At 38.9% G+C, this 16,470-nt stretch overlaps 1 protein-coding gene across 1 annotated transcript in view; it reads left to right on the top strand.

Moving 5' to 3' along the window:
• Positions 1-16,470, top strand: part of LOC103143989 (neural-cadherin) — a 307,861-nt gene that overhangs the window by 88,145 nt on the left and 203,246 nt on the right. The window contains exon 5 of the mRNA XM_016675675.1: positions 4,266-4,470. Coding sequence (XP_016531161.1) covers positions 4,266-4,470 — 205 coding nt within the window. The remainder of the gene's footprint in view (positions 1-4,265; positions 4,471-16,470) is intronic.

Here is a 16,470-nt window from a genome sequence, read left to right as displayed (position 1 = left end):
TATTGTGCCCCTTCAAACAGCTGCACGACAATTTGTGTGTGTGTGTGTGTGTGTGTGTGTGTGTGTGTGTGTGTGTGTGTGTGTGTGTTTGTGTGTTTGTGTGTATTTTATTTTTTCATCCTGAGCATATTTTTGTTGTTCTACCTGACCATGGCCTCCTTTCAACAAAACAATTCATTTTCCAATTCTTAATTAGTGTTTGAAGACTCAAACCATTTAGAAGACCATTAGGATTTCTAAATGGTCTGGTTTCAACTGTATATTAATTTTTGTTATCCAAACAGTTCCTGTGGCTGGTTGTGAGCAGATAATCTCTTCTGTGCTAATTGTGGCGAGTCAAGAATATGCTGCAATATGCATTAATCTTTGTCTTTTTTTTTCTTTTTTTTTTTACATTTCTTAAAAACTGTTCTCATTAGCCAGTCGTGCACATGGTGCAGATGTGCAGCGCTCATTCTCCTGCTGCAGCTGTAGAGGAGAATAGGCTCAGTCATTAACCTGCCGCATTTTGTTCCTTATGATGTCTTTGCAGCTCACACTTCTAACTCACCTGGTCTGTTTTGAAAAACATACAATTATCAGAAATTTTTCTTCACAAGTTGGATTTTCAGACGACTAAAATTAGGAGCCAGTAGGAGTTGCAACAGCCGAGTTTCTTCCCGGAAAACCGGAACTACAGTATTTATCTAAAACCTCAACATTAGTATTTTATTTTTGTACCGTTTCAGTTCTGTCATAAATATAAAACATTTGTTTTGGAATTCATGTAGGCTTTAAATTGAATGTATCACTTATTAAAATGATAAACTGCCTTAGATTGAACGTTGCCTCCATAAAGGTAATATAATGCAAGAAGTAACTGTAGCCGTTCATAAATCTAGGTAGAGTTGTACGTTTATTTCCAAAGTAATGCGTTCCATTATTCTGCAGTGGGAAAGAATCTTCTTGAACCTTTTATTACGAGCTAGTTTCCTTATCTGGTCAGGAGTGGACATCCCAGTTTGTTCAACAGTAGCCTCTGCAGTTCTCAGAGAATTTAGAGATACAGAGGAAAAAAATGTAAAGGCAGTAGAATGTTGTCCAATCCATAAAAGAAGGTAAAACTGCAGGGAAATGGTCCAAAACTTGAGGCGTGTAATTTTCTTACACACTGATGAAATAATGTTTAGATCATTTCTGTTCTCCTGTGCTGGTATCTTTGCTCTTTGATGTGCCGATCTTTTCTAACATTAAAGTAGACAAGATCTTTTTAAAGATAAAACTGGAGCAATAAAAATAGTCTGAAAAAGTTTTATAAAAACTTTCAAATATAGTTTCCTTAATAAATTTATCAAAAGTAAAAAGTAAAAAAAAATGAAGATAAGAACATTTGTCTTTTGTTGATATTTTTCTTTGTTTCTTGGCAATAAATCTTCTTCTGTTGGAAAGCTTGTGTAATTCCTTTTAAACGTTGCCATATTTGTTAAAAAAAATGCATTTGTGAGTTGAGCAGCAGATTTAAGTATTTCTGCTGCATCCATGAAAAACCTGCCAAATCCTTTCTGCCAGCGCCAAATGATTTATCCTGCTGTAGACTTTTGTTTGGTGTTTATTTGGTTGGATAATTGAAGTTTTGAAAATGTAGCTATTAATTTATTTAACAAATGGGCCACACCAATGTGTGGAAGAACTGTTAGTCACCAGCTTGGTCACACACTGCTGTGGGATGGCATCTCGTTCTCAATGATGGTGTTAAAGGAAGCAACTGAGCGGACAACAACCAAATATTTTAGCCAAGCCAAACACTCTAGCTGCACATTTACTCAATCACACACACATTCATACACCAGGTAACTTGGGGTTGGGGTCAAGGCCACATTGACAGGTCAGGAGGAAGGTGGAATCAAACACACAACCTGTGAACTGAAAGACGACTACTCTCCTACTGAGCCACAGTCACGGCGGTCAATGAATCCTATGAGAACAGCTGAATTTTACTTCACATTCCACAGATTCAGGTTTTGGCAAAATGTGAACTCACGAAGTGAAACATAGTAAAAGGTGCTTCTTTTACTATGGTTATCCAGGTTACTGGATGTTTTTATTTATTTTACATTTTTAATTAAAAACAAATTAACAGCTTTGATGTTTCTAATTTTTTGAAAGGGGCAGTACTATGCAAATTTGAGACACATAGTGCCATTTTATAGCACAATTAAGTAACTATGTTACCTTCAGTTATGATAAAAAATGCTGCATGTCAAATATGACAAAGTCAAATAAAAAATTTGACTTTGTAATTTAACGCCTTGAAATTGGGCCTCTGACTGTCTCAAAATCCTCTTCGTTCTTAAACTCTCTTCAGGAAGTCATCACAACACGTCTTCTCCATTAACCCTTTAACGTTTTTACCAGTGTTGCACTGAGTATCTCAGCAGATGTGCAGTTCCACCAAATGTTGATGAGGGCGGGAATAACAATACAGCCTGATGTAAAGCTCAAAAAAGTTGATTTTACTAGTACTGCCCCTTTAGCCTCTTAAGCCAGGACTTTAACAGGAATATTTACACCTGAGTATATATATCTCAAGAATAACTAGTAAAAACATGTTTCCAGAGAATCATAACTTGGGCCTTAGCCAATCTTTCTCAAACTGTGGCCCCAGGATCACTGTCGGTTCGCGGGATCCCCCTAGTGGACAGTGAGGTACTACACGAAAACAAACGGTTGTTTGTCGTGACACGAGCTTTGAGTGCGACGCTACAGTTAGCTTAAAGGACGGCGATTAAAAATAATAACGGATAAGTTCCTTAAGACTAAAAAGAAAACCTGAAGAACCTGTGAAAAGTTTCTCAGGGTGAGTTGCAGATCTTTTGTTTTTGAACACCATTACGATACATAGCATGTCACAGGCTGGCTGAAAGAAAAATGTTTGTGTCAATGCAAATCAAGTCACTCTTTTTAAAAATAATTATTATACTACTAATGTACAAATGACCCTAAAACATTATTAGTGCACAGAACACCTGTAGTAAAGAACTACTTGTCACTGGGGTCTGGAGGGCTGCTGGTGCCTATCTCTAGCTTTTAACGGGCGAGAGGCGGGGTCACCCTGGACAGGTCGCCAGTCTATCGCAGGGCAGAGACTAATATCGTCAAATCATATTGTGTTAATGCAGAGGCAATTTCAAATTATGTGGCCGTGAGCGTTTGTTAAATGGTGGTGTAACTGTTTCCCATTTAACATTTTATCTTTAAAAAGTTTGAGAAGCACTGGTTTAGCCTTTTTTTTTAAAGTTTCACCTTGGCCAAGAAAAAAGAGTGCTCTGAGAAAACAATATGCTTGATTGTTTGAAAAGCAATCAAGCATAACACAAAGGGGGAAAAAACCCCAAGGGGGGAAAAAAATGCTTGTACCAAAAAATGTACCAATGTTTTCTGTTGCAGAATACCTTTCATCGTTGCTCATTAAAGTAAGTCGAGTGAAAAGAAAAAAGCCAAAATACGTCATCAACAACATCCCTTAAGGCCAAACCTAAAATCTGTTAGGCCTCTCGTCTTACAAGATTGTGTAAGACAACAATTCTGATTGCTACACTGTCAGGCAGGGCACATAAGAAGAAGATGAAACAAACAAAAGAAAACACTCCTAAGGTTCCTCACCCAGAAAAGTTGAAAATGGGGTTTCATAGATTCAGAGAAGGAGAAAGGAGCAGAAAAAGAAGGAAGGAGGACGTTTAAGCCATGTCTTCTAGCGACCATAAAGGATAAATATTATATCCTCACTCCATCATCTCTCTGCTCAGATTCCTAACCATACTACCAGATAGAGATTGGAATTGCCAACAACTGGTGGTGTCATCCAGGCAATGTCACTGTGGAATTTCGTATCTGTTGCTGTTAGCATGTCATCATGGTCGTGACTGTCAACAGTGTTTTCAGTCAGAGGCTTCTTCAGATTTGTTGGGAAACTGGTGATTCTTCCTGTCCGTATCATCAACATCCATGAATCTTGAAAGACACTTGGATGATAGAAGTCATGACAACTTTTAGTTTCTCTTTGGGATAAAGTATTTGTGAATTGAATTGAATGTACTTTCAATACCGTTTAAATAAATATTTTCTGAGCAAAATATTTCTGCTAGTGTACGTTTGGCTTCTCACGGCCATATGTCACTGAGGCCCAACCGTTCACTGGTTATTGGGGTATTTGTTTGTATTCTGCTCTATAAAAATCTCATTGCAGGAATAGATTACCAGCTCTCTCTCTCCTTCTGTTTCCCCAGGTTTCTGGTGACACCTGCTGTGTCCTTCCAAAAGAAACCAATCAGCTACAGCCTCCTCATCAATCCCAGCAGTCTGTTCTCCATCTCGGCAGACACGGGCGAAATCAGCCTGACCCGCACCATCGATTACGAGAGTGACCAACATCGTTATTTGCTCCTGGTGCGGGCCAGCGAGGGCCAGGACAGCATGAGCAGTGCAGCGGAGGTTTGTCAGTCTGATGTGAATTCAAAGTCACGCTCCCATTGTTAAATGCAATGACTGCTTGGTCTTCAGAGTGCCACTTTCTGACTCTGCAAGATTGTGTCATCAGTCTTCCCAAAAGTGTGTGTGCGTGTGTATGTAATTGTAATATGGGGGTCAGAGACTGGCGGCCCTTTAAATCCTTATCGGTAGGCAGGTAAATGATGGATGGCTGAGATTTTGCAGCCCCTGCTGCTTTCTATGGCCTACCGGATTTTAGGTTAATCATATATTTAGAGAACATTGTAAATTAGTGCAAGAGGTTGGTGAGCTCTCAAAGAAGGTTTTATCAGTAGAACTAATTTTGCAGACAAGAGAACAGTCTCACTTGGTATAAATATCTCACATTGGACAATGTCAGTATGTTTTTGAAATTAATTTTCACCCATTTCAAACTAAGCATAAATGCTGTTAGTTTAAAAGAGCTAAGAGAATTCATACTCTTCAGTTCAGGTACTTATGAATCTAAGTACCTGAAGATTTCTTAACAGTCGAGACCCAGAACTTCAACACTGATGTTGAACTGAAACGTTATAAAACATTCAAGTAAATCAGACCTTTTGAATTCATGGAAGCGATCAGAAAAAAAAAAAAAAATCATCATGTTGGGGAAGCTAAGTGTGCTAAACGTTTTCAAAGCTAGCACATGCGCGAAGCGCAAAATTAGCTCTGCTGTTAGCGCATTAGAGAAAATGTGTGCCCGCCATTGCATTCAGATGTTATTTTGATGCATACCACTTACCACTTAAACCACTTGTTTCAGCAAAATTCTGTTCCACCATGCAGCTTTCTTGGTGACTAACCAACTTTCAGGACACCAGGCTGGTCAGGTTTTGATTTTGCCTCTGAATTGTCCACATGTCAATCCAATTCACAGTCTCTGGACTATGCAGGATAAGCAGCTCAGATCCATGGAGGCCCTACCTTACAATATTGAAATGATCTGCTGCTGAAATCTTATTCCCAGAAGCCACATGCCACATCACAGGCCTAATGGAGCCAAATGTCTTAGCGAATCAGGACTGTTTTTGAAGCAAAAGGGGAAGTAAAACTGGCAGGTGATTATATTGTTATGCTGGATGATTGCCTCTGTAGGATCCCCGCTTGAATCACAATATACTTAAACTCTGGAATGATTGATAACCACAGGTTCTGATAGCTTTCATATTGTTGCATTGTACTATTTCTAATTTCAATGTATTGTATTCTTCCTTTCAATGTATTGTATTCTTCCTTAAGTGTACTATTTTTCAACAAACTGTGAGCTGTTGTGTGCTTGTTGGTTCATATTAGATTTTACAGTAAAAAAAAGAGCAAGTGTGGTAAAAAAAAAATAAATAAAATTAAAAAAAAAACAGCAAAGGAAAAGAAAACTGTAACTGACCAAACAAAGGGTTTGATGTCAGTTTATGTTTGCTGGTAGGTTTTTACCATTTTAGAGTTTGACATTAAAAAAAAAGTTTGCTTAGACAAGATCAGCATCCAATTATGTCAAATGTGAGATGTCAGCAGACAGAAGCAGCAACAGCAGCCTGTGGGAAACTGGGTTTCTTGCCAGTAGTTGACGACTAGTTTTTTCATTTTTTCCAGAACAAAAGTAAAAACAATGTAGAACCCAACAGCTCTCGGGCGTCACTTTCATTGTAAAACTTGGGAGATAACTGCATGTGTCCACTTAAAAAGTGTAAACCCTTTCATCACTGAAGCCCTAACAGATTTGTCTGACTGGGAATGACAGCTGTGGGACTCCCAGTGACTTCCTCATGTTGTCAGGATGTAAGGCACAACAGAGGCTGAGTGCTGCAGGCGTTGAGGCATCTGGTCTGGTTTCCATCATTACTCTGGCCTCGGGCTAAAACATGTCCTGCTGAACCGATCTGTCCTCAGCTGCTCCACTCTGGGACTCTGTGGCCAACAGAGATTGAGACGCCTGTGTGGAGGCAGAGTGGGAGAGTGAAAAATGATGGATTAGGGAAGGAGAAGTGAAGTCAGAGGTGAGAAATCACTAGGCAGGTGAAAAGAAAGGGAAACCTTAGGTAGGGTGTGTGTGAGCACTTTTCTTTTGGCGTTTATAAAGTCCTGATACTGTTGAATCTTTCATTTCTCTCTCAAGATGTCTCTCCCTGTCTCAACGTTCTTTTTGGCATGAGAAAAAAACCAAGACTTGCCTCAATTACACAGATGTATTACTGGAACATGAATCCTGTTTCTCATCCACTTTAGTTTTAGCTTTGCATGTTTTAGTTGCTTTAATTTCAAGTACAGTGGTGTATAAAAAGTATTCATTGTTTTAAAAATGTGTGTGTTTTTTTTATATGTGTAAGAGGGTTGTGTTATAGATGGAGATGACAATTTCCCTGAGGGAAAATCTCAAAGGGATTCATAACATTTTCTACTTGACTACTTAATAATCATGATCAATAAAATTTGCCTTTTTTTTTGTTACAAAAACAAATGACCAAAAAAGCTTTTCATGCCAAACTGGCAACCAATTTTTACAAAAAATAACGACGATTCAACCAAAATATGTAATGTAAAATGAGTGATTGCGCAGATATTTACTCCCTTCTGTAACTGACCTATTTCAACAGAGGTCCAGCCAGTTGGTGCTCGTATTCTCACAATGACTGGAATGAAGATCACCTGAGTGCATGTATTTGTTGTACATCATGGTGTTTCTCTTTCTTCTGGAATCACAGGTGGCTACAGGTGAATCCTATAGATGTTTGATAATCTTTATGTTTTTCCTCATAAATGTACAAGCCAAGATGTTCAGTAAACCTGCTGCCAGAGTGCTAGAACCCATGGAATCCTATCTTTAAAATTCACAGCTACACAAAAACGCAATGTACAAAAATCTAAATACATCTGAGGCGTTTTCAGACATTTTTAGAACAGCTTGTAGCTACAATAGCTGGAAGTAATTGATCGTGACTTTGCTTTAATTTGTGCATGACCCAGATTGAAATGACTTTTCAGCTGTCTGACAGATTGCCCTATATTTTGGTATATAGACTTCTTGATCAGTTCACTCACTGTAAGCTGCCTAGGGGCCTATACTATGAAGCAAAGTTAGTGGTTTGTTAAGCTAACTCTGCTCAATCAGGTCAAAGGTTTGTTTTTTAGTTTCATGACATTGGTTCCCTTCTTACCTCTGTCTATCACCATGGAAACGTATGCTGGAAATAAGTGCTGGAAACCCAAACTGCTCTAATGAGTTTAGGTTGATTAGTCTAAATAATGTGACTCCTCACAGAGTTTTATTGTTATGTCTAACTTTCTGTGGTCTCAAGTTTTTTTTTTCTTTCAGAAGATGAAAATTAGAGACTAAGGGTAATTCTTGATTTGAAAAGATTTCCTTTACTGAAACAATTAGACATTCCACATATCGCTTGTATTGTTTTTAAAGCATGCTCAAAAATACAAACTGTTTATTGCAAAATGACATGTCATGAGCTTTGACACAATATGTCACAATATGCATACATTCATCAGCTTGTTTTAATTTGCAGTCAGTACTACCTGTCTGTTCATTGAGTGGCCCACTCATTTTATCTTCATCTCTTTTAGATAAATACAAAGATATTCAGTATCAGTAAGTCTCGGTAGCCCAACCAAGTTATCAGCAAGCTTTTTAGTAGTATATTTTAGTCCATCTTAGTACCATATGCGAGTAAGCTGTGTCAATAGCTCTTGTCAGGTGTTGTGTGTGTTTTTTTTTTTTTTTTTTTTTTTTTCCAAGGCATTAACAGCAGTTATGAAACCTCTAGTAAAAAAGAACAATGCACCAACAAAGTTGCTAAATGCAGAATTACAGGCCAAACCCTGATCTTCCAAATGTTTAAACAGTTAAATAACTCTTAAAAATGACCAATCCCTTTGATGTTTTTCAGTCCTGTTTCTGTGCTCACCACAGTACTGAGACTGCCCTCTTTAAAAGCTTCACAGGCCAGACTACAATTTTTTTACAAAACGTAAAAAAGCTTAGGTGTGGTTTCAAGTTCCAGTTAGAAAGAAGTCACTGTCCTGTCAACCTTTCCTAAACAGCAGAACTTTTTTTCTGAACTTACTGTCATGAACCTAAATGTTTAACATGCTATGCTGTGTTTAGCCTTTACCATTTGAGACGTAGTGTGTAGTGTGTTCCCTGAACATTCTACAGTTTGACCTTTCAGGTGAACACTTGGTTACTGTCAAGGTCTATGATCTATGTTCCTATGTCTTATGACTTTTCAATTATATTTTATAACTCAGTTAATATTGTACACATTGATTAGAAATGGTGTGATAAAACTAAATGAAACTGAAAGAGACTACGGTACATTGTTGAACTTTGACTAAAGAGGATCAGTATTACCTTTATCAGCATGGAAGAGTCAACCAGATCCACATGGTGATCATTATTCAGCAGGCATCAGTTCACCATGATCTCTAGAGTGTACGAGAGAGGTTCATAGCTGAGTGTTAAAGAGCCAGGATGAAAGTCAGCTCCTCTATGTATGATGTTATGGAGAAGTTCAAGTAACTTTGTATCTTAAACTGTATATGAATGAAGGGTGGATAGAGTAAGAGATGGATAAATTGGGGATTTATCTGTAGCAATGTGGGTACTTTGACCAAATCAGTTAGTGGAAAGTCTAGTGGAAAAGGGCCTTTTGACTTGGGCTGTTAGGTCTCTGTTTGACCGGAGTCAAAGCTTGGTCCACAATATCGTCAGTTAACATTTATGGACATAATTTCTAGGTGCAGCCAAGATGTTGAGGGGTGTTTTGGTGGCTTTGGGATTACGTCTCTGCTTTTTGCAGATGATGTGGTCCTATCCTTGATCAGGCCATGCTTTCTCTGGAGCAGAGTTTGAAGGCCATGGTCTTGTGTCTTGAGAAGGAAGGCCATGGTCTTGAGCCAGAAACAGGTAGACTTCCTTGTCTGGATCAGGGAAGATGTCCTGACCCAACTGTTAGAAGGTCTATGATCTATGTTCCTATCCTCATCTGTGGTCACAAGCTTTGGATATTAACTGAAAGATTAAGATCCTATATCATCGTGATAGGATGAGAAGCTTGGTCATTCAGGAGGAACTCAGAGAAGAGCTGCTGTTTCTCCACATTGAGAGGAGTCAGTTGAGGTGGTTTGGGCATCTGGTTAGAATGGACACCTCCCTGCTGAGTTGACCTGATCCCTGGTGGCGCCACTAGTAAAGATGCCTGGAAAAAGCTAAAAATCATAGATACATGGATGGACTTTTAATGTAGCTATGATCTGCCGTTTTAGATCTTTAGCCAGTTTTGGATTAAGAGGTCTTTCACTTTTAAAGACTATTTATTTGTTTTATTACTCCTATATTCCTCCATGACACTGAGTTAGTCTTTGAAAATATTCTGTTTTTCTGTAGTTCCCCAGTTTCTAAACTACATTACTTTCTACAGTTGAAACCTGAAGGTTTGTATTCATACCATAGAGAGCTTAGCCTAATTTCATTCAGGACTGCATGGTGGGGAACAAAGATTTTCTGTGAAAGCAAGTAAACAGTATTAAACCTTACATTACAGCCAGAATACATTCAAACATGCAACTATTGATTCATGACAAACAGGAACTACTAAAGCCTTCAAATGGCCTACAGAAAGCTTACAGATGTGATCTATACACGGGGTTTGAGAGAATAGCAGGATGCATTTATAGCTGATGAGTTAAGTGCATCTGAGCTTACTATGATTACTGAGAGTACAGGTTTAAAGGCTCTCTGCATGTTGATGTGAACAGTCCTTTCTTAAAAGATAAGCAGATAAGCAGTTTTTTTTTTTCATTCATTCATATTACAGTAAATGGAAACCAGAGCAGTCACTCATTTAAATCTGCCTCTGTCTGTCCAAGTCTGGCCTGCTTTGGTCTGCTTAAATGCTCAAGGCAGGCAGGAGACCAAATAAAAAAGATTCCTTAGTGGAGCGTGTAACACAAAGTAGCTTCAGAGCAGGATATACAAAAAAAGAAAAAAAAAGAAATTGTAGTTCTAGCATTTATGCAAATAAAGAGGACGCAGAACATAAAACCCAGCTGGGATAAATGGGCAGAAAACAAACTGGCAGGGATGAGTAGGAAGTAGTCCGGAACGCAGAAAATCAGTAAAAAATCAAGAATGTGGTAAAGCTCTCTTAGCTTTACAACATAGCTGTTATAAAGCTAAGAGAGGGAAACAAACCGACACAAAAGCAATTTTTCTGAATGAACAGTCTTCAGAACCTCTTAAAGTAGAAATAGCAAACAGAAACAAAGCAGAGTACAGACTAAAACATGAGCAAAAAGCCAAGTGAAAAAGCACAGACTGTGACATCCTCACACTTCAACAAGTATGAAGTCAGTTCACTGAATACTTGTTGAGTTTTAAATAAACATGCAAGAAAACAAAAGCAAAACCCCAAAACTCATGGTTTTTATCAAACTTTGAATGAGACTTTGTGTAAAGCTTGCTCTATTCAAGCCGTGTTTGACATGTTGTCACAGGAAGGTGGATTTCACCTGCCAGGTTGACTGAGAACAGCAGAGACTTGCAAAAACTACAGTCAATGTAAAGAAAAACAAAGCACACCCTTTTAATGTGCAGAAAACTTCCCTTTTAATGGCAGCCTCTTAAAGGCAATTGGAAAAAAGCTTAAATTCACACTTTTCTGGAACACAATAGTTAATTTCACAGTGTTTTCACACTTGATAGTCAGGCAGACTTGGTTCGAATGGAAACCAAGGTTATGAAATAATGTTCTTGCTGTACCAAGAGTCCCTGAAGGAAACAACACAAAAACCTTTAAAGAAGACACTGAACGCAACTTCCCTTGTCATGAAATGTGAACAAAAATGGAGTTGCATCATTTTAGCAGTTGTAGGTCTTCTCTTTTGTCTTTGGCAAAAGACCACAAGTCATTTCTCCCACTAACGCTAGAGTCGCATGTTTGTTTTGGTTGTATTTACCCAGAATGCCCTGCGTTGTACTCCGCTTCCTACTTTGGGTAACTGTCCCTGGTCCACTTGGTGTTCATATATTCAAACTACATCAGAGTTCACTTCAACCAAGCCAAGACCCGAATGTGCAGGAAACATCTCACCAGGGTGTATCTAGGATGCATCTTAACCCAAGCTACCTCAGTGGTCTCTACATCTCACACTACCTCTAAATGAGAACCCAGACACCCTACGGAGGAAGCTCTTTTCAGCCACCTGGGTCTGTGATCTTATTCCTTTGGTCGCTACCCAGAGCTTATGACCACAGATGAGGATAGGAATGTAGATGAAGCGGTAAATCTAGAGTTTCACCCTTTGGTCCAGCTCTCTCTTCACCATGACAGACCATCATTCGTGAACAAGACCCTGAGATACTCATACTCTTCCTCAGCCAGTCTCCAAGGGGGCAGGACCTCATCCCAGACCCAGAGTGGGCACTCTGCCTTTTTCCAGCTTCGCTGTATGTTTCAAAAGGCAGCTGTGCTGACATTGATCCCTCTTGGCCTGCTGCTTGTTTCATCCTCAGCTGGAGAAGAACAGTGTTTGTTAACGAACATGCATGAACTGCTAATGCAGTTTAAAAAAAAACAAAAAAAAAAAAACATTGTGTACTCCACTTTCTGTTATTTAAGGTCAGTGCAGTCCTGATATCGGGAATCAGTAGAAACGCTTCAAGGACAATTTCAGAAAAAAAAAAAAAAAAGAATTGTTTGCTTCAGTTTTGTTACTCTACGTTTTTGCCTCTGAATGTAATCTGCTGTGAAATAAATATGGTTTTTGCTGTCAAAGTAGCGACCCCAGCCAGCATATATATGTGTGCTGGACTCACTGAGCATGACTTTAATTTGCAGGTAGTTTTCACGTTTCTCACTCCAGGAGTGATGGCTCATCGGCACCATTAGTCACCTAACCAGCCTGAGACCTGCCTGCAGCTTCTTAAGTGTGTGACTCCGCACACCTTTAGGTTTATGTGTGTTTGCACTCATCTCGCATTATTACAGCTGACTTCCTCTCTCTGCTCTTACAATCTTGGTTCCCTGTTCACACACTCATGCTGTGCCTCCATACATCTTAGTGAGCTATCATAACGTTCTAATAAAAACAAACATTCTTCACATCTTTCACCATATAAAGCTGGACCTGGTGACTTTTGGTTCAGTGTTGTATGGAGTAAAAACAGCTAGGAAGCAGCCACATTTCAGTCTATTTGTGTGTAAAATAAAAAAATAAAATAAAAATAAAAACACAATATGACCAGGAAATTTTGCTAGCAAATGTATTGTAACTTCCACTTTAGCATAAGTTCTGTTGTGAGTGTTTTCTTTTTTTTGTGTGTCTGTGTTTTGCCTTTTGCATTTTGTTGACCCTTCTGGGCTATCATTGTATTTACTTCTGTCCAGCTTCCCATCAACTTTATACAGCTAACACTCTTCCAACAAGTCCAGACTTGTGAAGTGCACAGTTAAAAAACATAGAAAAACAAAGAGTCTAAAGTCAGAGGCTTCTTCAAATTTGTTGTAATGCAGACCCCTACAGAAGATCCTTTCTGCCCACTGCTAGCAGAATCTATATCAACTCTTTGAAGAACCTTGAATAATACTTAGTTTCATTTTGGGATAAATTAAGTATTTTTGGATTAGAATCACTACTCTCCATACCAGTAGATTCTGCCAGCTGAGCTGTGAATGTCCGCAGCTCCTCCATATCTACCATGACCCTCTTGGCTGTTTCTTTGATTAATCGCCTCCTTGGGCTCCCTGTCTGTGGGTGCATGGTGGTCGGTTTGCAGTTGTCTCATCCTCTGTATTTTTAGATGACAGATTGAATAGGTCTCCATAAGATGTTCCAAGCTTGAGGTATTCATTTATAACTTGATCCTGCTTTTACGTTGTATTGGTGATCTGCTATGTTCCCTGGTCTTCATGGTACCTTTGCTTAACTAATGAATTTTTATTTGAATATTAAAAAAGAAATGCAGCTTGGGAAACTGAAATACGTAAGCTCACTACTTTTGCTACTGCCTGACACTATTGGGTAACATTTGCAAAGCAACCAATCCAGGAGCATTTTATTTTTTTTGGCTCTGATTGGCTGTTCCTCAAAAGTGGAAGGAAGACGTTTGATATTAGCTTCTGCGTTGGTGCTAAGGCTGTTTCCACTGTGTGTGTAATCGCCTACTAAGGTACAATTGGTGTTTAGTGAAATATTTAAATAGGCTCCTCCAGACTAGAGGCAGCAGCAATTGGCAAACACCTGGTGGATCTACACATCTGCTGTGCTCAATATGAAAACTCCTTTTCAGGACAACGCTTCTAAGAACAGTTGCAAATGGCATAATGGAGTAACATTGTTGGGATGACGTACTGAAGAGGGCATGTCGGAAAGAGTAGGACCCTCGTAGAGAGACAGAGGCCCAATTTTAACTTACAGCTATGATGGAAAGTCACATTTCTTTTAAGTCATTTTTGATATGTAAACAACTGAAGGTAGCAGAGTTGCTTGATGTGCCTGGAAAATACATAATATTTTCCTGGTGTTTGGTTAATGCCAACAGATAGCTGCTGTGTATTTTCTGTGTAAAACCTGTTAAAATGAATCTGTCATGATGCTCCGTCTCTTAGCTGGGGCTACAGGTGGTCAGAATTTGTTTCAATATTTAGACTAACTGGGTTTTTTTTTTATTTTATTGTTGCTACTCTTCACCAAAATCCACTTTATGTTTTAAAAATGGTTGCATTTTGTTTGATGGTTTGTCATGGGTTCTTGTTTGGCTTATTTGTATGCTGTCATACAAATAAGCCATCTGAAACAGCATTCAGATTTACCAGCATTCAGACTGGTAAATCTGAATGCTGTTTAGCAGAGATCCCAGTGGAGAAGAGGTCCAAAATAAAACAGGTAGCAGACCAGAGTGTCTGTTGAAAACATAGTCATGTTTAAAGGAGCCTCTTTGTCACCAGTCCCCAAGGGAAAAATCTCTACATTTCATCCAAGAACTCTCAATGGTGTTTTTTTTTTTTTTTTTTTTTTTTTTTTTTTTACAAGGCCCTCTTCTGTAAAAGCCTGAAAGATGGGAGCAACAATAACAAAAAATTGTGTGTCTGCATTTCACATTTCGCTTCCAGCGAGTGTGGGCTGAATGACAGAAGAGCTATAAACACAGACACTGAAGTAACCAGAAGGAAAAATAAAAGATGAAGTCGATATGCGACCTAGTCCTATCGCCTGCACTGTTTCATAAACATCATAGCTGGAGCAAAATGGAGGTCATGAAGGAGCAGATGTCCTCAGAATGTAGAGCTGAAGCCCGATATGTATGTGCACAGTACAAACAGACCTCTTCTCTTTCTACGTGACATTGAATCAGGCTGTAGACTATGGGTCTTCCACTCCAGCCTTGAGAGCCGGTGTACTGCAACTTTTAGATGTCTTTCTGCATCAACACGCCCAAATCAAACATTCAGGTCATTAGCAGGACTCTGGAGAAGTCTGGAGAGATTGACTGCATGCTGAGGAGCCAATTCACCCTTTTGATACACGTGTGTTGGATCAGGAACACATCCAATAGTGCATTCACACCAGTGCCGTTTAGTCCAACTAGTTTGTTTTCCTGTAGAAAGTCCGGTTTGTGTGGGGAAGTGTGAATGTGTAATCGAACGCTGGTTTGCCTACAAACTTCGGTCTGGGTTCGGCTGAAGTGAACTCTGGTGTGGTTTGAGTGCATATGTGAACGCCAAGTGGACCAGAGACTGCTCCAAAAGCAGGAATTGAACTACAGTGCAGGGTATTCTGGGCAAATACAACAAAAACAAACGTCTAGTAATAGAGGGAGAAATGGCTGGTGGTTTAGTTTTTATTAAAGACAGAAAAGAGAAATCCTCCAACCACTAAAATCTGACACAAAAATCCACTTTTGTTTACATTTCATGAAGAAGGAAGTTCTTTTCTTCAGAGGTTTGTGTGTTATTTTCTCCAGTGCTTCTTGGCACAGCGCCACCACAGGTGGGGAGGGGAACAGGTTTTGCAAAGGCTTTGGTTTGTTCGACACAGTGCAGTGGGAAAGTGAACCACAGCAGCTGGAAATGGAACAAAGGTTGCAACTTTGGTTCCCAATTGAGCCGAGTCTACCGGATTATCAAGGGTGAAAACACACAAAAAGATGCAGGATACTGGAATCTCAGTATCCTGTGATACTGAGACACTGAAGACACAGACGTTTTTTTTCAATAACCCCAGATCTCATGAAGTTATTCAGTTATTCAATGTAATTTACATTAAAAACCTACATGATGCCTGTAAGTTAGAATTAAACACGTTTTTCATTTTTGCATGCATCCATTGTAGAAGACTTGTGACTTTGAACTTCTAAGAAAACAACAACAGGTAATTTGAGCACACAGTGCTCCATAGCAACAGGTCGACAGACACATGCAGCTGGTTGTTGTCAAAATGTCTCAGCTCTCTGGTCTCTGAGGTTATTTGAAGCTTTTCTTCCTCCATCAGTGAGGGGGACTGGGACGATAGGTGGAGAATAAAGTTTTCTCCTGTTGCCGCAGTAACAGCAGGTCAGGTGGATTTTATCCAGCTCAGCTTATTAAACTGATCAATACTTATGAACAAGTGAGAATTTATTTTAGAGAAAATGAAAAAAGTAAAGAGCAAATACAAAAAACAAACAAACATGCTAAGTAGTTATTGCAATACAAACAGCATACATTTATACATTTCTTCAAATCAATCAGAATTTCTTACATTTTGAAGTAAAGGTGTGGAAGCAACATTTGTCTTTGGTGTTTAGCAACATTTTCAGTCAGTCCTCATAGTGTACTTTTATAATGCTATGTTGCTGATCAAATTCATATCTCTGGTACATCTCACCTCACCCATCTATCTTTATTCGTAAAATTACCTGGATGATTTAGTTTGCACCTAAATTCTGTCTGTACATTAAGCAGTTTATGCATTAGCTTT

This window comes from Poecilia formosa, unplaced genomic scaffold (assembly GCF_000485575.1).
Source record: "Poecilia formosa unplaced genomic scaffold, Poecilia_formosa-5.1.2 Scaffold119, whole genome shotgun sequence".
NCBI lineage: Eukaryota > Metazoa > Chordata > Actinopteri > Cyprinodontiformes > Poeciliidae > Poecilia > Poecilia formosa.
Note: the sequence above shows the minus strand (reverse complement) of the source record. Positions and strands in the feature narration are given on the sequence as shown.